At 41.1% G+C, this 21,932-nt stretch overlaps 2 protein-coding genes across 3 annotated transcripts in view; one reads left to right on the plus strand and one right to left on the minus strand.

The window, feature by feature from the left end:
* Nucleotides 1-9,390, minus strand: part of LOC120568634 (cell surface glycoprotein 1-like) — a 40,123-nt gene extending 30,733 nt beyond the window's left edge. For both annotated transcript variants that reach the window (XM_039816267.1, XM_039816266.1), the window contains exons 1-5: nt 9,147-9,390; nt 7,567-7,622; nt 4,818-4,981; nt 4,553-4,716; nt 710-907 (exon numbers count right to left, since the gene is read on the minus strand). In XM_039816267.1, coding sequence (XP_039672201.1) covers nt 710-907; nt 4,553-4,716; nt 4,818-4,981; nt 7,567-7,622; nt 9,147-9,251 — 687 coding nt within the window. In that variant the 5' untranslated portion in view covers nt 9,252-9,390. The remainder of the gene's footprint in view (nt 1-709; nt 908-4,552; nt 4,717-4,817; nt 4,982-7,566; nt 7,623-9,146) is intronic.
* A 4,334-nt stretch (nt 9,391-13,724) lies between these two features.
* The window catches only part of LOC120567940 (arylsulfatase I-like), a 21,407-nt gene continuing 13,199 nt past the window's right edge, over nt 13,725-21,932 (plus strand). The window contains exons 1-3 of the mRNA XM_039815045.1: nt 13,725-13,960; nt 20,427-20,631; nt 21,336-21,475. Of these exons, the coding sequence (XP_039670979.1) occupies nt 20,443-20,631; nt 21,336-21,475 (329 nt within the window). The 5' untranslated portion in view covers nt 13,725-13,960; nt 20,427-20,442. The remainder of the gene's footprint in view (nt 13,961-20,426; nt 20,632-21,335; nt 21,476-21,932) is intronic.

Consider the following 21,932-nt stretch of genomic DNA (forward strand, 5'->3'; position numbering starts at 1 on the left):
CTATTTTTTAAATAGTAGTATCGATAAGAGTATCGATAAGTATCTGAACATTTTGTTTCCTGCCAACAGGTTTGCCGACATTAAATCCCAAACCTCCACATGCCAGAATATAAAGAGTGAATCAGCAGGGAACTGCGTGCACGGTTTCCTACTGGAAGCTAAACAGCACAAACAATACACTTCAGCCAGTCACAAATAAGATTCAGATGTGCACAGGGTGAGCCGAGGGGAAAAAAGGCTTGGCTGTGCCAGGACTCAACAAATACTCCTCTTTTTATGAGTTGGGGTTAAAACTGATGAACATTTTGGCTCATTTATGTAGCAGTTTGGTGGAGTAGAATGAGAATATACAGTACTGGAAGCTGTACTGGCTCTAATCTAGGACAAACTGAAATAGTGGACACCAGCAACTCAGAAAAGTTATGAATGATAAAGAGCAACATTTAGCTGGCATATCTTTACGGAAAAGTTGGGAGTGATATCCTCTCTTCTGTACGAGGGAAGAAAATGCAGGCATTAAGATCTGAGAAACTTTGGCCAAAAGGACAGGTGAGTAGATTTATGTGAAAATGTAACTGCCAAAAATGAAAGAGATGGAAATCTTGGCAGCACTTGAAAGTAAAATAGTTAAAAGTAAGCGTTATTTATGTTTGTTGGAGGAAGGATGTTACACAGTCACATAGTTTGGATTCAGCCTCAGGTCACTAACCTGCTTCAGCTCATCATCGTCCTCTTTCTGCTCCACGCTGCTCTCAGGGGCCGGATCCGGGGCCGGGAGCCCATCCCCAGCCCGATCAGCGGCAGCTTGTCCGGGCTCGACCGGGCCGGGGCCAACCTCGTCCTCAAAGTCCGAGCTGGAACTCTCTGCCTCGTTAGCGGCCTCAGCAGACACGTCAACAGGAGCTGGCTACAGAATATGTACAGGTAGGCAGTCAGAACTAGTGATGCACCGAAATGAAAATTCTTGGCCGAAACCGAAAACCGAAAAAAGAGGAAACCAAGACCGAAAACCGAAACCGAAACACCGAAAGAAATTAAGCCAATTATTAGTACCATTGCATTTATGGCTATGACTGTGTACTAACTTTACTAAAATCAAGGCATTGCAATTGTATAAATTAATATTAAAGTTTAATTAAAAAAATATCTAGCAGAAATATGGCTACAATCTGATAGTCACATACAGTATACAGTAGCCTAAGAACAGAATAGCTTACCTATTGTTGTTATTATTATTATTATTATTATTATTATTATTATTATTATTAATTGAGGCACTTTCTTGCAGGATTTCACTGAACATATCAGACAACGAGGGTGCATGCCCCTCATCTGGTGCAGCGAGACAAGTCTTTTTTCTGCGCTCTGATCTCCTGCGCTGCGCGCGCTCGCCTCGTCTCCACCGGGTTCTCCGCATCCATCGCGCCTGGATCATTTCTCGCGGCGCCCTGCTTTATTTCCCGCCTCAAGTAATGGTCTTTATAACGCGGATCAAGTACAGTCGCGATGAAGTGCAGAGGATCCGAACAGATCTCACTGAAACGTGTGCTGACAGACTCTAAGAATACTTTTCATTGTTTTCACTCCGTGGTCCGTCTCAACCTCTTTGCTTAGGAGACGCTTTGCAGGTGGAACGGATCGGGTACTGACACACGTGCAGGTCGCGTTTTCTGTTTGCGTCATCACAACATTTTCGGCCGTATTGTTTCGGTGATAAAGGTATTTCGGCCGAAAACCGAAAATGCCCTTTTGGGCCATTTTCGGCCAAAAATGTTCGGTGGCCGAATATTCGGTGCATCCCTAGTCAGAACACACAGGAAGGCTAACACATGTGTCCCTGCTACCTCTCCCCACAGAATTAAGGATCTCTGCTGGTTTTTGAGCATATTTTTACTGCTCCCGGCAAAATGGGAATAGAGATGATAACCCCTATTATCCACCGGGCGTGTCTGCACTGCGTTCTGGGCTAGTCGCAACCCCCGCGAGCAATCGCAGCCATTTAAGTCAATGTTTGATAATCCACCAGCCGCGTCACGGCGCGTCCCAGTAGCGTGCGTGAAGCAGCTCTCCGCTCCGCTAAAGATACGCGTCAGGTCTATTTTCAGACGAGCCGTGGGGCGTTCGGACAGCTGGGCAGGAAGTGAAACAGTGAGAGTATCCAGTCAGTTTATCAAAAGACCCCACCCCCCCCCCAAATATCGTTTGTCTCCTCTACAACACTGCGGACGACGAGAGATCCATCTTTGAGAAGGAAAAAACACAATAGACATCACAGATCTTTTTTATAAAGACAACACCAGAAAAGAGAAGGCATGGAGTATTTTGTATTTTTTTAAGATTATTTTTGGGGCATTTTAGGCCTTTAATTCCACAGGACAGATGAACATGAAAGGGGAGATAAAAGGGGAATGGCATGCAGCAAAGGGCCACAGGCCGGAGTCGAACCCGCGGCAGCTGCGTCGAGGAGTAAACCTCTATATATGTGCGCCTGCTCTACCAACTGAGCTAACCTGGCCACCGACATGGAGTTTAACTGTAGGAGTGCTTGGAGTGGAAGGTAGATACTAGCTTAATAAATACGCGATTGTTCCGTAAAGTACTTGTAGAGACAAAATATGGTAATCTGCGAGCCGGGCAGCAGGACGCTCCACTTCTGGCACGCTCCCGGTGTGGTATGGCGTGTGGCGGAGGACGGAACAAAACCAGAACACAGCCGGAACGCAGCAAAGTCGCGCCCAGTGGAAAATGGGGGATAAGGCTGACAATATTTATGTTTTTCTTTACGCCAACAAATCTTATGAGAAGACCTTCAGTCTCCCAATACTCTGACTTCCCTACCCTGCCTGAGGGTTCCTACTGAAGAGGTGTACCTTTAAAAACTGGTCATGATTTGTATAGTCATTTTCCACAAAAACTGGGCACTGTAGTCTTTAGCAAAGGTGACTCAACCTACAGTAAATGGTGCATTTGTTGGGGACTACTTTCAGCTGCGGATTTGGTGCCCTGTTGAAGTATTTCAGCAGCAGGATGGTGCAGGTGGGATTGAGTCAAACTACAGCCTCTGTATTCATGGTTCTCTGTTCTCTGGCACAGAGGAATAAAGTAGATCAGGCTTCAATTCATTTTAACTAAACATTGTGAAACTACAAATCAAAAGCATAGGAAAAAGTATCACAAAAAATAAACCCTAGTCACGTCGTCAAATATCTTTGGCAGAATGTATTAATCTTCTCTTCTGAATGCGGGCCAGATGTAATCTGACCAGCTGGAGAACAAAACTTAACCACAAATAAAAACTAATTGAATTCTGTTTAGTGGAAACATATTTGTTCTGTTAAAAGTAAAGTCCAGTGCTGTGGTTCTGAACTCGTTTTTAGCACACAGAGAAGAATCTGTAGAAAACGCAACTCTTCTGCTGTCAGACACAAAGCAAAGCAATCAGGGGTTTGTAGACACAACCACAAAGAGCCATTAACACACCTACCCACAGAAACACACAATTTGTCTTTTTTAGGTTTCTGTCACACACAGTTTCTGTTCAAACAGCATTACGTACTGCATCACTGGGCCCACAGAAAAGAGCAGAGACAAGACATGGTGTACACACACACACACACACACACACACACACACACACACACACACACACACACACACACACACACACACTTGAAATAACAAACGAACACAAACTAACAGATACAGACGAGACCAGTAGACATGAAAAAAGTCTGTGTGTATTTCAGAGGCATATAACAACACTGGAGCTACTGTCCATCTATTAGCACATTATTACAGTGACTGGGCAACAGCTATGTGTGGGTGTGTTTGGTTTCCTGCTGCTGCGGAACATTCAAGACTAGTTACTATTTGCCACTTTTTTAATTTCCCCATCACGACTTCCAGTTCTGGCCCCATGCGAGTGGCAGCCAGCCCAGCACCATTTGTTCTGTTTTTAAACACCATACCTGCAAACTCAGAAGGGCTGAAAAAGGTGACACATTTTACTTCCGTTAAGGCACCGGTGCCGTATTAGCACTGGGTCTCGGGGACCCCCCCTTAAAATAAACTCTTCAGATCTACACGATTCACGTGGATGACATTTTCCCATTCAAAACGGCGATTTTTTGCCAAAAAGCGACTAGTTTGCAGGTATGAAACACACTACCTCCGATTTAACACTGTACAAAAAGGTACAAAAAAGGACTTTTTGACTTGTAAGTCTCACACATTGTTTTCACTAGATGGCCACAACCACCCGTTCATTGTTTTCCATTTTTCTTGCCAATCTCACCTCCTGGCAGGGATGGTGAACAGCTGCACCTTGTTAACTACAAGACTACGCAAGATTAGGGGTAGAGGGATACCATCAAACTCTGGTTCAAACTAGAATAAAACTGAAAAGATTTTCTCTCTTTTCATCGAGCTGCAGCAGCAAGAGGTTCAGGGATCCAAACCGGTGACCATGCCGATACACTGTCATGTGCCAATGTTTCTTTTTTTCCAGATAGGATCCGTGATAAGGTGCTCATATCTGCCTCTCTCTGCTCACCTCTGGCTCCGGTTGGGTCTCCTCCTTTCTCTTTTCTTCACTGTCTGAGTCTGTTGCTTTGGTTTCAGCTGCAGGATGCAGCAGCTGCTCAGAGACCGACTCAGCATCTCTCCCCTCACAGGGGGGATCTGGGTTGGATGACTCAGCACCATCTGTCTCGGACCCTGAGGCAGAGGCACACAATACATACATTGGTTAAAGGGTTATAGTTTAAACTTTTACGAAATGGGGCAACAAACAAAAAAAGAGCAAAAGGAACACTTACCAAGTGGAGGTTTTGCATCCACGTTGTTTTCCTCTGGGATGTTGGAGGGTTTAGTGTCTGCGCCCTCCTCTTCTTCGCTGGTGGCAGGTTCTGGTTTAATGCTCTTCTTCTTTAAAGTAGGGTCTTCTGTCTCCTGCTTGGCATGCTGGGCTAGAGAGCACAGCCTACAACACACACACACACACACATTTTATTTCTGGCTGATTTTGGAAACCCTTCAGCGTATTTAGAGAGACTGGAAAGTGATGCTGCAGGCATATTTTCCTGGAATCAGGTATTCAAATCCATACTGCATACTAATCCTGAGCAAGTTTGGAAAAACTCAAAAAGCAGAAAAACTCAGAGCAGACAGAATGCTTACCAACTGTGATTTATTTTAGAGTGTGATGGATACTTTTCTCCCACAATGCAATGCACAAAGGAACTGGAGGAGCTGCTCACAGCTGGCAAAGATTTAAATAAATTGTGGATGTGGTAAAAAAAAGCTCCAGATCCAAGATCTTGGTACACAAAAACAAGTTATCAGTCTTAAGGGGAGACACCCCAGGCAAAACCATAATTGTTCAATTTTGAGTTTTTGGGGCTATTTTACTTCCATAGTATGTCTTCTTTCAGACTACTGGGGGAAAAACATCCAAAATACACATTAAGGCGTTTATTTTACTACACTGTGTATTTGCACCTGTGAATTTCTCCTAAAAATTCAGCAAAAGTTAGCATTAGATAATGCCTCATTTGCATATTTTAACAAAACATTTCAGAAAACTTTGAATACTAAAATATGTCTTAATGTAAGTAATTAACTAGGAAAGGGTCATGTTGATACCTGTTAGCTTCATTTGTTTACCCTATCACCTGTAATGTCTTGCAAAATATTTTATTTATTTTATAATCCATTCCTTTAAAGGTCGTTTTCTCGAAATGGGTTTTTCTCTGACTCTGAGCCAGACATCTCCACTTCAGCAGCACTCCCATACACCAAACCTTCCAGATACATTCCTATCTATATTCTGAAGGTTTTTACAGAGGGGTTTGTTCAGATATTATTCATATACTAATTTATATAACATTTTATTTTATGGCTGTTGACACCATATTTGGATTTTTGCAGTGATAAAAGATATCCAAAATCCCCCTCTGTAAAACCTTTTGACTCTAGTGTGTCAACAAAATAAAAGAAGAATTTTGAAACTGGCTTTTTCCAATGTTCAGATTTCTGCTCTGGAAATGTATGCGCATATTTAACAAGATTTTGTAATACAAAAGATATTTGTCTTAATGTAAGTAATCAACTGGGGAAGTTTCATGGTAATATTCATTAGTTCTTTTTTAGTTCCTATTCACCTGCAGTGTCTCCCCTTAAGAAAGACATGATGCTTTCTTTGTGAAGTTTTAACTTTCAAATTCAAAGTATTTGTTGTATTAACTGCTAAAACAGCATACTGTGACACACTAGTGTGGATTTGGGACACAGCTCAAGGCTTGTAGCATTCGTCCGTCCTGACTGTTTCTGACAGATCGTGTAACGCGTTTGAGGGAATAAATTCCTGACGAGTGACAACGAGTCTGAAGCGTTTCCGGATGACGTGTCAAGCAGCCAAGAACTACAGATGTCTGTGAATGTCATGATGATGATGATGTTAGAATAAATTCTTCTGACGGGGGGGGGTTGTATGTGACTGATGAGCAGAAGGAAGAATTAGCTCATCTTGAAAACACAGTACACAAATGTGGGGTTTGTATATTCTGCTTTGATTTAAGCGTTTCATAATTCACTTTTACTACCGAGATAAGCACCACAGAGGTGGTATCTCGGGTAGAAAATATCTAATAAAGGGTTTCTCAGTATATTTTTTCTAAAAACAGCTGTTGGAAGAAAAAAAGTATATAGGATCTGCTTACATTCAGACCAATAGGATAAGGTTTCATTGACTGGCTTTGATTTGTATCATTTTAGTGCAAGATTCCCAGTGGGAAATCACAGACATGGGCTGACGTCATTCATTCATTCATTAATCTGCTGCCTGTTTAATCCTTTTCAGGGTAGCAGGGATTTGAATCCCAGAATGCACTGGGCAGAAGGCCAGGCAGTCATTCACAGAGAGACACACCGCACACAAACAGTGACATCCTGTTTGCAGAGACAGTCTGGAGTCTCCAATCCACCTGAAAGCTGCGTGTCTTTGGACTGTGCTACCTGCTGAGCCAAAGCCAGATCATAAAACCCAACGATAAAAGAAAACACAGGAGTAAAAGACGATTCAATCATTTTGCACGAAATAAAAACCATGGAGAGCTAAGAAACATTTACTGCAAATACACTTTACGCATTTGGCTGAAGCCCAGTTTAAACCATCAAACGTCCCATAAAGCTATGCACGCTCCATCTAGCACCTAACTGTATAGTAAACATTATTTTCTACCTGCACATTTAATGTACAGTGAATTATTGTCCGCTATCATTGCACAGTGTATATTCAAAGTAGGTCCCTAGTTTTTTTTTTTCTTCCACATTTTCATTTATTTTCATAAATTATGCGAATGCACAGCACTTTCCCACTGGGATTAATGCTTTGATTTTATGTTAATTCATCTAATATTTGTTATGATGTTTTGTACATATAGCATGTATACCTGAGCAATATGTAATTATTGTCATTACTGGTGCATCTATGAACTGTTTGAGTGATTGTATGATCAAGAAAAATCTCCACACTTCCTGCAAGGCGTAGTAACACGTTAGACTTACTTCATCCAGCCTGTGTAGATATCATGTAGGTTGGAGCTCTCCTCGGCTGTCTCCACCTACAGACACACACACACACACACACACACACACACACACACACACACACACACACACACACACACACACACACACAAATACATTTAAAACCTTCTAAACGTTATCCAAATGTGTTGTGAAAGCACATTTTATCACTTCTGACTGATTCCCTGAATGTTGCATCTATAATCAAGTGGCTGGACAATATTCCTGTAACCCAACTGAGTTGAAAGGGAAAAAGCTAATTTCCTGAACGCTTCCACTTTGATTCCACACACTCCCGGAAATGAATCCATGCAGAAACATACAAGGCTAGCAATATGAGAGTTTGTGAAGAATTCAAAGTTCAAACGGGAAGGGGATGACGCTCTCAATATTAAAAGAATATGGCATCTGTGGGAGAAACTTCCTCTAAGTGTAAAGACAGGTTGGAATTTTGGGAATGTCTGGTGAAGAATGCCACTGAGACTGTTTTCTCTGTTCCTAAAACCGTCAGCAGAAGCTTTTGACTTTATTTTTAGCCGACCAGCGTGAAACCTAAAACGTGTGACTGACCACAGCTCAGCTTTCCCCAAAGCAGACACATGGAAGTACATGGAAGTGGAAGAACAATACTATAATAGTGACATTATAAAAGGGAGCATTTATGAAAAATGTGCAGAACAGTGACTTTGGATATAGGTTGCTTATTTAGCAAGCCTGAACAGTACAGATTTAATACATTTTGATTTAAATCTATTGAATATACTGAAAAAAAAATAAGACAGTTGAGCAGTGTGTAGCTTTTGTTACTAGTGCGTGAATCATGACTATGACTCGGAACTTTTAGGGCTGCAACTATCAATTGTTATCAACTTATTACTGTTAATTTATATTTCCCATCACAGTGTCCTAAAGATGTTCAGTTTGCAATGCTATACAGTAACAGAGGAAAGCAGCAACTAGTCACACTAGAGAAGCTGTAACAAGCACATGTTGGACACTCCTGCGTGAAAAATCAATTATAGTTAAATAGTTGCCACTAATGTACTGTTGATCACCTAATCGATTAGTCTGCTAATTATGGGCAGTTCTAGGATACAAACTGAAAAACCTATATCACTAAAAACCAAAGAAATGTGAGGAGGTTTTGAGTTGGGGGTGGGTGTGCAGCAGCAGGCCTGCAGCAGGCTTGTTTTTACAGCCATGCTGCTGCTGTAACATTATGTTCTTTTCCTCCAGGAGGCCTGAACAGGGAGCCATGAGCTTTCAAATGTACGTACACACACACACACACACACACACACACACACACACACACACACACACACACACACACACACACACACACACACACACACACACTGCATGCAATTTACTTACAACTCTTGGAGCAAGAAAACACATTGAAATCTGATTTATATTTCATTCAGGTTCTTATATAACATGCAACACGCACATTAGAGCTAAATAAATTGCAATAAAATCAACAAATAGAATGAAATGATGTCGGTTGTACACTGAATCAGGCTGTTATTGGAGAAGAAAGGGATCAAAGTTGTTACCTGAGCAACGTGTTTTTCCAGCACCTTAGCGGCTTTCCGGTAGCCGTTAACCTTCAGGTGCTGGAAGATTAGGAAGAGCAGAGCGGCGTCGTCCTCCGTGCCCATGCTGTCTGACTGCACACTCTCACACGGCTAGCACACGGGACAAAAACTGGAATATTATTCAGGGATTATTAACAGTCCAGTTCACGCTCGCTGTGCAGCGTGTAGCCATGAGCCTGTGACGACGCCCCCCTCGAAATGCAGCATGGGAAGTGGAGTTTTCTTTATTTAAAGGGTAGCACAGCATCTTCTGAGACGCACCAATGATGAAATCTTAAAGTGTGTATATATATATATATATATATATATATACACACCCCCTTAAATGGCTTTAGTTTGTTACATATATAGCCTATATTTAATGTGAGGCTCTTTGCTAATGAAGCAAAAAGCAATTGCCCACTTAATTGGATTTACATTTTAAAAGTAATGTAAGTCGGCAGCCAATTAATGGACTTTGGTAACATTTAACAGGATTTTTGACCCACTTTAACATGCCCTAAGAGTACATTGCAGAATGGTCAGACACGTTCTAGTTACTGCAGTTCTATTTATTTAAACCTGTTAGCATAGTAAGTCCATGTGGGTATCGCATGCTAACCTGCTAACAAAAGTCACTCCTGGTAATCTCAGTATGCTTACTGTCATCATTCACAATGCTAATGACAGAACAACTCAATTAATGTATCAATAATTTCCATTCAAATTCAGTTATTGGCGATATTTAACTTGTTCGTTGAGACGCTCCCTTCTCACCTAGTGGCCACGGGTCCAAACTGCCAAACGGGAGCTGAGCCCTTCCAATGGGGTTTATAGTAGGGGAAGTGAGACTGTACCATGTTGAGTAGAGTGCAGGGGTAGGAGTTCTCATTGTTTCAGGGAATAGTCTTTTTAAGTACCCTTAACAACTGATATTATTAATATTTCTGTGTTATGACAATAAGAATGATGATTTTTGTTGTTTTTACATATCAGTGTTATTTTATTGTCTTAATAGATTACATTTAGTTTTTTTCTGTAGAATGGCTTCCTGGTAGGACACTCCTCATTAACAGTAGTTTATTGGTGAAGTTTGTTTAGTTCAGGTGCAGAGCTGCTGGAAGCATGCTGCTACCTGCCCAATAGCCATGGGCCTAGATATTATTTTTGTGTTGACTTATGGTCTCCATAAGTAATAATAATAATAATAATACTTCAATATTTCATTTATAACGCACTTTACATTTAAAACAAATTTCAAAGTGCTACAGGGCAAAAGCATCAATATAACTTTATTATTAGTTTATTTTATAGTAGTTTAATTCATTTTTGTATATAGTTATTTTGAACTCTTCCAAAACCAGCCGGAACTGATTGTTGGTGTTATGTAAACTTCAAACAAAATCATACACAAGATGAAGATTACTCCGGTTTCTGTGTGTTCTACCACCTCTCGGCCAATCCTTACACCCACCATACATAAACACAAAATCTATTAAATACTAATACCTCCATATGGATGCACATTTTGGTCGAGAAAATAAATAAATGCTGAAATGTTGGAAATGGAAAGAATAATCATGGTGAGTCAAAATAATGAGTTGTGCTTTGATGGTAGCCTATGTCACCCACTGGGAATCTACATACTAGTCAAACTTTGCCTTAGTATCTCTATTAAGTACATTTTTGACATACTAGCTCATACTTTGAGTTAGTAGCTCATAACTTGGACTCAGAAAGTACTTTTTTTTTAATTTGTGCCTTATAATTTTGACTCAAATAGTTATTTTTATTAACAGAAACGGGCTTCCATAGCCTCCATAGGTTCCTTAAATCCCCATAATAATAACCATGAATTCTTAAGCCAATTGGCGTTTAAATAAGCAACTAATATTAGTTTAATAGAGAGATTTGACCAATTAATATTGGTTCATTAGAGAAATTAAGGACATCTAAGTGCTAAAATATTGTGTTTTAAGTATGGGTAAACAACAGCTGTTTCCATAAGCTAAAACAAGTCAAAAGAAGTAAGACCTTTAAGGGTGTTAGAAGAAGTCTTTTTACCAGAACAAAAAACGAGTTCTCCTTCATTCTTTCCGCCTAATTTACGTTAAAGTAACCACTGTCAGTCATCCATCCCATCAATTCATCCAGCCATCCATCATAGTTAAAAAGAGTCCGAAACAGGATTTCACAATCAGGATTTATGTTCATAACTTTCAAAATAAAAGCACTGACTGACTGAGAAACCTGCTGCAACATTTGTTTTTTACAAACACCATTTGTGCTGCTTAAACCAAACGGAGACAATACATGTGAATATATAGCCTAACTGTGGACACTTAATGCTGTGTTTCCCCCCTCCAAACGTTTTGCATTTATAAATGTAATATACCTAATTGGGTTAAACAATGTTATACACATCTGCACAGACACTTCCTGTCCTGATTCAAGACTTTCTGTGGAGTCATTTCATACTTCACGTGTTTATCTTCATAACTTTAAAAATGTTATATTTCCCGAATGCCTAACTCAATTGACCATTTATCTTATTTTTTTATCTTCATCACTACAACTCCTCAGGCATTTTTATATATATTTAAACATCTCTAATTAAAATATTTTTAACAATGTTAAGAGTTTGTGTTACTAGCCAGTGGTATAGTCTACGTGATATACGCAGTATAGCCACTAAGAAAGCTCCAAAAATACCCAATGACACGCAACAACATACTTTGCATTGTAATTTTGATATATTTTGAATTGTCATCTATGTTTTTCTTCTTCACATAGGCTAAATAAAGGTATTTCCACCGCAAAATGGTGCATAAAAGTCCAAAAGGCCCATTCTGGCCCATATATAAAGTATAGGTCCATACATATCCATATTAGTATACCCACTACAATACATGAGACTACACCACGGTTGTAGCCTATCTGTTACCCCCTTCCCATTAAGTTAATTCGATAATGTGAGCTTTTATTTCTTGATTGTTCTGACCTATTTCCGTTCTCCCCCTGGTTAGTCTCCGTGATGCAGGTCTGCATCTGTACAGTTGGTTGCGTAAAGAGAGAAATTCCTGGATTCCTCCGGAGTTCCAGCTGGCTCCTGGCTGTAAACAGGCCCAGCGGGTGTTCTGTCGGGAATCACGCAGCCACACACACAGCCACACACAGGCAGTCTGTAACGGTGACACTACTCACAAGATACAAGAACCACATAGCCGCAGCATACATCCTTAAACAAACGGCGAATTACGGCTTTTGTTTTCCCTGCGCTAAGTTACACAAATGCCGAAAAAGATCTGTAGCATTTCAGCCTTCAAAATAAAACTATCACGATAGGAAAATGAAGTCCAGTTTTGAATCTTGTGTAAAATGGTTTGAACACATAACATGAACAATTTTGTATTAATGGATACATTAAACATATTTTTAGAATTAGAAACATTTGTCTTTTGAGTGAGCTGCTCTGGAGTCAGAATGAATTCAAACGATTTCTCATGTTTCTCTGCTAACTTAGATTGATGGACAAAGTGATTGAAACGTATAAGAGCAAACTGAGGAAACAACCAAATCTATCCAAGCTAGGGTGTTTTATGCTAGCACAGTTTCCTACTATAACATTAGCGTTTTTTCAGTGATGTAGACGTGTAGTCTATGTGATACGCAGTATACCCACTAAGAAAGATCCAGGATTTCCATATACCCACTTCAAAATGCCCAATGACCCACAACAACATACTTTCCATTATATTTTTGATATATTTTGAATTGTCATCTGTGTTTTTCTTCACATAGGCTAAATAAAGGGATTTCCACTGTAAAATGGTGCATAAAAGTGTATCAGAATACAGGATATGAAGTCGTTGATGCTCCAAACTTCCCTGGGGGAGGACACCCAGACCCCCCCACTATGATATATCCCACCCCCAAAGGCAGATTCCAATACAGTATACCCACTACAATACATTTACATTAGGCTACACCACTACGTTTTTAAATTGGTAACTAGCAATAATATACAACTGGAAAACATAGGGGCGTTCAATTTCTTCCCAGGTAACAATTTTTGGTTCCGGGAACGTTCCCTGAAGCTTAGTTTTTGGTTAGTTTTTGGTTCCCATGGAAAGTTTTCCTGACGTTTAGGGACGTTAGTTTTTGGTTACAGTGAACGTTCCCCTACTGTTGTAACCTTTAGAGAACGTTCCCCTGCCGGTGCAACCTTTAGAGAACGTTCCCCTAACCTTTAAGTTCTCTTTAACAACCATGGTACCAAAAAAATAAATATATATTTAAATCAGAATCAGTTTTATTGGCCATATAGACACATACTGTACAATAGAGACAACATACATATGGCACATTAACACAATATATTGTATAAATGTAGAGTGCAAAGTAATAGTGCAAATGTAGTGTGCAAGATGCATATTGGAATGATAAAGTATGTAATGTGTAGGTGAATGGCCTATTAGCCTACTGTGTATGTGGCTGTTTATGTTATTATATTTTCGTTGTTTTATTTTGACAGGTCAGACCGGTAGTGTGCTCGCGGTGCCGTGGCTCTCTTGACTTCGGTCGTATTTCATTGGCAGTGTGGCCGCTCAGACCTCACACTCAAGGAAGGTTTTGTGGAAACTTGAGGACATGCTGCGTCTTCACCCACACCAAAACTTTGTGAGACCTGAAGAAAGAGCCGAGGAGTGGAGAATGAAGTGAAGAGTAGCGGAGAGGAAGAGGAGAGGAGGAGGAGAAGAACAGCCGTTCACTCTCATTGATCCAATATCGAGGTATTGATTCAGGCCTGGCTAACAGAATAGATGTGCGCATCCCATCAGAAATGTGCTGATTTTAAAAACATCACAAGGTGCATGCTGTTTGGATTATTTGCTGGATTGAACTGTTATGTCAGACTTTGAATACTTCTATTAACATTTGCTGTATTTCTAACGGGGTTCAGTGAATGTGTAACTTGATACAGGCTGCAGACTTTATCACAACACATTTAATGCACGACCAGTCTCTGCTTGTACAGTCTGAACTAACACACTCAAGGATGTCTTAGGAAAGGAGTGCATGTCCAGCACACACACTAAAGTACAGGGGGAAGGTGTGTGTGTGTGTGTGTGTGTGTGTGTGTGTGTGTGTGTGTGTGTGTGTGTGTGTGTGTGTGTGTGTGTGTGTGTGTGTGTGTGTGTGTGTGTGTGTGTGTGTGTGTGTGTGTGTGTGTGTGTGTGTGTGTTCTTGTTTAACTATATTCATGGGGTCCAAAAAGCGGGAGTCCAGAATACTTGTGGGGTCCCGACAGCTTTGTGGGGCCAAAATGCTGGACCCCCCAAGTTTAAAGGGTTTGAGGGTTAAGACTTGGTTTTAGCATGAGGGATAGAATTAGGTTATGGTTATGGTTAGGGTAAGAGGTAAGAGTTAAGGTTAGGCATTTAGTTGTGATGGTTAAGGTTAGGGTAAGGAGCTAGGGAATGCATTATGCCAATTACGGGTCCCCACAAAGATAGTGAAACGCACTATGTGTGCGTGTGTGTGTGTGTGTGTGTGTGGGTGTGGGTGTGTGTGTGTGTGTGTGTGTGTGTGTGTGCGCCATGAACACTTCCAGCAGAAATGGAAGCTATTGGGAAACCAGTTGAGACATCAGTACAGTAATCCCCAGCTTTCTGAAGAAGACAGCTGCTTTTAGTCAAGTCTTACATATGAAATTGTAAACATAGTAATTAGGGGTCGATACAGATTTTTTCCGATCTAATACCGATTATAAGTAGTTAATGTCCTCGATAACTGATATATGGAACCAATACAGCAGGAGGGTCAAACTCAACTTCACTAAAGGGCCACACTGGGAAATAAGGGCCAGACATGTAGAGTGCCTTTATTTAATCAAAAAAGTAAAATATATTGGACTGTTTTATTGCATGTCTCATATAGTCTCCTCACTTACAGTTTGGTCGACATAAAGCCCTAAAAAATCTGACCCATATTCAAAAAGTTTCTATATTAGAAATTTGGGTTTCTTTCAACCAAATTGTCAAAACAAAGTAACTTGGATGGTTCCCTACAACGCTCTCCACAAGTAAAATAAATGATCACTTCAGTACTTTCATTGAATTTGGGTGTTTTATTCCATTTTATAGCATTTGAAGAAAAAAAATGATAAAAGAAAATTGAAAAAAGTTACAAAATGATGGAAAAAGCTAGACTGGGTAACCCAGCCCAATCTGCCGGCGATTTGATTTCTCCCTGCAGCTCAGGCTGGAAACCTGTACATTTATCTGACCTGCTTCTGTTACAAATCTGCGGGGACCAATCACAAACTGGCTTATCCACCTGGCGCCCTATTGGCGGGTTTAACACGGTGACGATAGAGAAGCGACGGCAAGCAGCTTCTTGTTTACATTCAACATGGCGGCCACCGAAGCGCAGCAACACGTTGATGCCGCCGTCGCTGCTACGTCACCCGGATCTTTGGTCTGATTGGTTGAAGGACTATCCAATAGCGTACAGAGTCATTTGAACTATGCCCGTTGATCACGCCTCTTGTGCAGTAAAAGATACAGAGCAGACTCCCCAGACTAATGTTCAGTCTTAAAGATTGAGATTGGCCTGGTGATAGCCAGACTAGGAAAAAGCTACAAAAATCTCGTGAAAAAAAACCAAAAAAAACGTCCAAAAAAGCACAGAAAAAAATCTGTTAAAACATCTGAAAAATTGACAAAAAATGTCAGGAAAAAGCTTCAAAAACATCGGGAAAAGTGACAAAAACGTAAAAAGAAAAAAATTTGACCCAGAAAAAGAAAAAGTTGCATGGTCGACGGGAAGACAACACAAGGGTTAAAAAGTTCCTTAGCCATCAGAGTAAAAGCGCCCAAAAGGTATACACAAAAAATTAATATCTGTAAAGGGCCGGATTTGGCCCGCGGGCCTCAAGTTTGACACGTGTTTGGAACAGATATGCATTTAAAGTAAAAATAATAAAATAATAAAAAAATAAAACTGAAACTCTAAACATAATACACAGTAAAAAAAAAAAGAATAAATAAAAACAAAACTAGCTTCCTGAAGTCTTATCGCGCTATCAGTTTGTCTGCAGGTGTTGCAGACTGCTTACAGAGGTGTAGCGGAGCACACTTTATAGTTAATTCACTTCATTGGTTATCAGTAAAATAAAAGACTGATACAGATAATCTGCAAATTGCCAAATATCAGCCATGATAATCGCCAAGGCTCATGATTGGTCGATCCCTAATAGTAATGTAACGTAATTGTATTTAAACAGGCCCAATGCACCACGGAACATGAGCCTTGTATAAGAACAAGGAGAGATGCATTGTACCAAAACATCAGTATATACACATTCACAATAATACAAATGTGTAAAGTTGAATCAATAACATGATCATGGGCTCAACCGTTCCCACATCCTAATACCAGTCCCCCCCCCCAACCCCACCCCTTCCCGACTACATATAGGAGATGTATACTATCTGCTTTTCCCTTCCTTTTACAGAATACTAAGCTGCATGTTGAACTACAGCCTTCCCTGAGAAAATAAAGGCTTAAAGGCTACAAAAATACCTGTAAGATCCAAGAAATGTTCAGATCCTTTAGTTAAAGGTCCAGTGTGTAACGTGTTTAGTTGTTCATTCTCTAAATCTGTGTTGCCCGTTCACCAATTTGTCCTTTTTCATGAATATTTACCACCACCATCAATTCCAAGTATTCCTTTTGGCTTGAAATTTTACATTAGCGTTTGCATGAACTGGGGTAGACGCTCCATATTCATGCTCCATCTTGAAATACGTTAGCCGGTAAGGGACATACAGGACATACTGCTCCACCTTTCACGTTTTCTCTGTCACATGATAAACTCCCAGCTGCTGCTAATGCTGCTAATGGGTATCGTAGATTCCCGGCCCCCGGCAAGTTTGAAGAAAAAAAACATGGAGGACCACACGTATTCAAAATCAGAATTTCAGGAACAGGAGTCTTCTTCTTCGCCCAGAAAAAGAAAAAGGAGATTGAAAAGAGCAAGAGATCGGCTTTTTGGAGCGTGAAGGCTACCGTAGCTGTGATACTTACTTTGAACTGCGTGGTGCAAGAGAGTTGATTACGATATATGATCTCAACGCTAGATGGGAGAAATTCCTACACATTGGACCTTTAAGTAAAAGTACTAATACCACACTGTAATCAGAATATACAATTGTTGGCTAGTCTTAAAGCGGCGCTATGCAGTTTTGGCCATTTCTTCGCTGTTGTCTCTCTTTTTTCTGGCAGGTTTCTCTATAGAGCCCCCCCTACAGGTATCTCTATAGAGCTCCCCTACAGGTTTCTCTATAGAGCCCCCCCTACAGGTATCTCTATAGAGCTCCCCTACAGGTATCTCTATAGAGCCCCCCCTACAGGTTTCTCTATAGAGCTCCCCCTACAGGTTTCTCTATAGAGCTCCCCTACAGGTATCTCTATAGAGCTCCCCTACAGGTTTCTCTATAGAGCTCCCCTACAGGTTTCTCTATAGAGCCCCCCCTACAGGTATCTCTATAGAGCTCCCCTACAGGTTTCTCTATAGAGCTCCCCTACAGGTTTCTCTATAGAGCTCCCCTACAGGTTTCTCTATAGAGCTCCCCCTACAGGTATCTCTATAGAGCTCCCCTACAGGTTTCTCTATAGAGCTCCCCCTACAGGTATCTCTATAGAGCTCCCCTACAGGTTTCTCTATAGAGCCCCCCCTACAGGTTTCCCTACAGCTCCTATGTTTCCTCGTGTCTGACTCCTCTCTTGGTCTTGGTCTCTTGGTTTGCTCTCCCTCTGTTCCTCTGATGATGCTTTCCTAGCTTTCTGCTTCTTTTTCGCCGGCTCAGCCATGACCATAGTGTGTAACTCCATCGCTACCTTGTTAGCCGGTTCCTGGATGGGTGGATGTGTTCAGTGCCATGAAGCAATCTGTTACATGGCGAGACCTGATATCACGCCATACTTCCTGACGCTGAGGCCGGCAGCTCGCCGGCCGAAAGTTGCGAGGGTGGTTTTTCCGCTCACAGGCGCTAGGGGGGAGCGAGACGACCCCCATTCAACCTGAAAAAAGTAATATAACTATTCCAATGACTCCGAAGCTGTTCAGTTAAGGTAAATTAAGGTAAAAAAACTGCATAGTAACTAGTAGTGGAGTAAAAAGTGGACTTAAGTACTGGAGTAAATGTACTTAGTTACATTCCACCACTGGGGAAATCTAATCTAAAGCAGTTCATCAGCCCTGAAATGTCTACTGAAGGAGGGCTTGAGTTGTCTGTTTTACTGTACAACCCTTTCTTTTCCAAAGAAGCTCCAAAAACATATGGCAGCATTCCTTCGTTGCTCACTGGCAGGGAATCAGGCCCTAATAAATCACACACACTCTGTCACAACTTTGTTTGTGGGGAGCTTAAACTGGATGTCTGTCGGGGAGGCTCTCTGAAACAGGCACAGGGTCCTGCTAGCTTTGAGAAGCTGATTTTTTTTGGTCTTGTTTGAGCTCTATGGTAACCTTGAGGCTGAGTGTGTTGTAGTAGGGCTGCACAATATATCGTTTTTTTTTAATCATCATTGCGATATCAACTGGCGCAATACACAGTACACATCGTAAAAGGCTGCGGCATATCGAGATAGACACTCAGAGATTTTTTATTAGTTGAAAGAAAATATCAGCGGAAAAGTGCACTTTAAAGTGTAACTGTTGTTTCTTTTTAGTGCTGCCTTTTATGTTCAATTCAATGTTCAATAAAAGAACATCGGAAATGATTTCCTTTCATTAGTTTGATGAAACAAGCAGTTTGTTGTATTTTAGAATAATGAAAGCAGCAGAACTGAGAACACTTTAATATGTTTTTTTTTTATAATTTATCAAGTGATATTGTTTTTCATATTCAGCGTTATCGCATATTTCCCTCATGTCGTGCAGCCCTATGTTGTAGTGAGTTACATTTTAATGTAAGGTTTATGACAAAACTAAAGTGACAACTTCAAACATAATCCAATCTACTTGTGAATAATCGTTGTCAACAAAAGACATTGCTTTGGCTTTTGGACTGTTGCTCATGCAAAACAAGCTATTTAAGGGCGTCACCTTGGGCTCACACAACACACATTTCACATTTTTTCATATTTATTGACAAATTAATCAATTTATCATATTGAATACATAATGGTCAGATCCATTAAGAGTGATAGTTACCATTAGTTAAAGGAAAAGCCGAATTATTGGGACTTTGTCTTATTCCCTGTATCCCCCAGAGTTAGATAAGTCCATACATACCCTTCTCATCTCAGTGTGTCCTAACTGTCTGACGCACCCACCTCTAGCCTAGCTTAGCACTGATCCTGGAGGTAACCGGCTCCATCTAGCCTACTGCTCCCAATAAGTGACAAAATAACTCAAAATTAGGCATAATTTCATATAAATTGGGTTTATTGACCAATAAATCTGTGTTTAAATCTAGTGTAGTAGTGGTAGTAAAGAAAAGCTCCATAAATGTTGAAATAAAAGCGCCAAAAACGTAGAAAAAAGCATTAAAAATGTCAAATGTCAATTTTCATTGATCTTTAATTGATTGATCACAGTTTTGTACAAACTGATTGAAAGATCGGTTTAAATCCGTTTATTAGATTCCCAAATATCAATCTCGTCGTAGCAAATCCTTGCTGCCGGGGCCCTGATAGCAAGACCCGCTCACCCCTGGTTGACAATCTAGATGTTGGAATCTCCACAAGGGGCCCACCTAGGCTACACTTAGGCTTATAAATCAATTCTTTCCAAACTCTCAGGGCCGGTCCCATCCAGGCCTTCAAAAGTGATGATTAAAATCTCAAAATGGATAGAATAGAAGCTCCGTAAAATACAGCAGGAAATGATCAAAGAACAGTGAGAAAGGTCCCATTCAAACTGCTCTCTCAGGCACTTCAGGCTAATATTTCGTATCACTTTTTATTGGTATATTATTCCGTTCCAAAGACTGTAAATAGTTCAAAATGCCTCCTCAGAGTTTTAGCTCTCTCCCCACCAGATGGATGTGTTTCAGATCACAGTTACAGCCAGAGTTGGCGAGTCCATCCCAAATATGGTTTTATGATCTGCAGTCGGTGTGCCAGCGATGGCACGCGCGTGTGAGTTTGTGCCGACTGAAACATTCTGAAGCTCTACTTCCCTGGTGTTTTGTTCACGGAATCTGCTCAGTTGTCAGGGTTATTATCGTTGTTGTTGTTGTTTTGCAGGGCTGGTGCAGTAAAGATGCGGGCTGCTGCCGTGGCTCTGACCGTGCTGAGTGTTTTCATCAGCCTGGGCCGCCTGTCTGCTCACCGGGCCAAACCAAACCAGACACAGAACCACAACAACAACGACACAAAAACTCCCAATCAAGAGACAGAAACCGAGACCAAGAACCAGCCGCACATCATCTTTATCCTCACAGATGACCAGGTGTGTGTGTGTGTGTGTGTGTGTGTGTGTGTGTGTGTGTGTGTGTGTGTGTGTGTGTGTGTGTGTGTGTGTGTGTGTGTGTGTGTGTGTGTGTGCGAGTGTCACGTCTTCTCCACGATGCTATTCTGACTACATCTATCAAATATGAAATATACAGTCTGTTATTAATTACCCCCAGGACAATATATGTGATCATGTTTACATAACAACGGATGATTTCCTACATCGTACACCACAAAATCAGCTGTTGGGGACAGTATTCAAATTCCCAAAACACTGACAAGACTTAAATGTAATTTCATTGTTTTATTATGGCATATACTTGGAAAAGTAGGCCCGAGATAACAGTTATTGCATAATTCATAGCAGTAAAATATGTTCCCCTTTATGAGGGAATAAGATAATGAAAACCCTGAATCAGTTAATTGATTGATCAGTTTCGTCCTGAACCTGGTCACAGTACATCTCTATCATGTATACAGTACATTCAGTATACAGAGCAGGAAATGGCTCCTACATCCAGGGAGATATGGAATCCGAGGGTCTGTGACCATCTGGGAGACCAGTATCCCAGAGGGGGAAAAGGACTTCCCCAAGTAGTAATTAAACCGTTAAGTTAATTCTGTCCCTGCAGATGGATAGGCCACATATTCTGTGTAAATCATCGAAACAGTCAACACAACTCTGTCATGCCTCTAACGCAGGGCTTCAACGACATCGGCTACCACAACCCGACCATCAAGACTCCCACTCTGGACAAGCTGGCGGCGGAGGGCGTGACGCTGGAGAACTACTACGTTCAGCCCATCTGCACGCCGTCCCGCAGCCAGCTCCTCACCGGCAGGTACACAGCATCTGCACTAGGGCTCAACCATTGCGATTATTTTTTTATTTTTAAGTTTAGCTAAAGTTCAATATTCATAGCCTGGCTCCGCCCTCCTACGTACTTCTGCTCAATTTTCATTTTCCTTCAGTACTCCGTCTGGGTTTGCGGTATATTCTTGGGTTTTCTCCGGCCAATCTTTACCGGTCCAATCAGCAAACAGAGAGAGTGGCTGAGAACGATGACGTTGAGGTTGTAGTGTTGTGGAGTTGTAGTTCATGGCGGCGGAGAAAGATGCGAGCGAAGCCATTCGGTCCGTTGTGGCAACGCTGCCGAATATCCAGAAGTTAAAGCCCGAGCGAGACCAGTCTTTGCTGAGTTGTGTTGGTGACCATGATGTTGTGGCCCTCCTCCCCACGGGGTTCAGGAACAGTTTGATTTTCCAGCTCGCTCCGTTAGTGGTGAAGGAGTTGGCTAA

The sequence above is a fragment of the Perca fluviatilis genome, chromosome 11 (genome assembly GCF_010015445.1).
Source record: "Perca fluviatilis chromosome 11, GENO_Pfluv_1.0, whole genome shotgun sequence".
In the NCBI taxonomy this organism is placed as follows: Eukaryota; Metazoa; Chordata; class Actinopteri; order Perciformes; family Percidae; genus Perca; species Perca fluviatilis.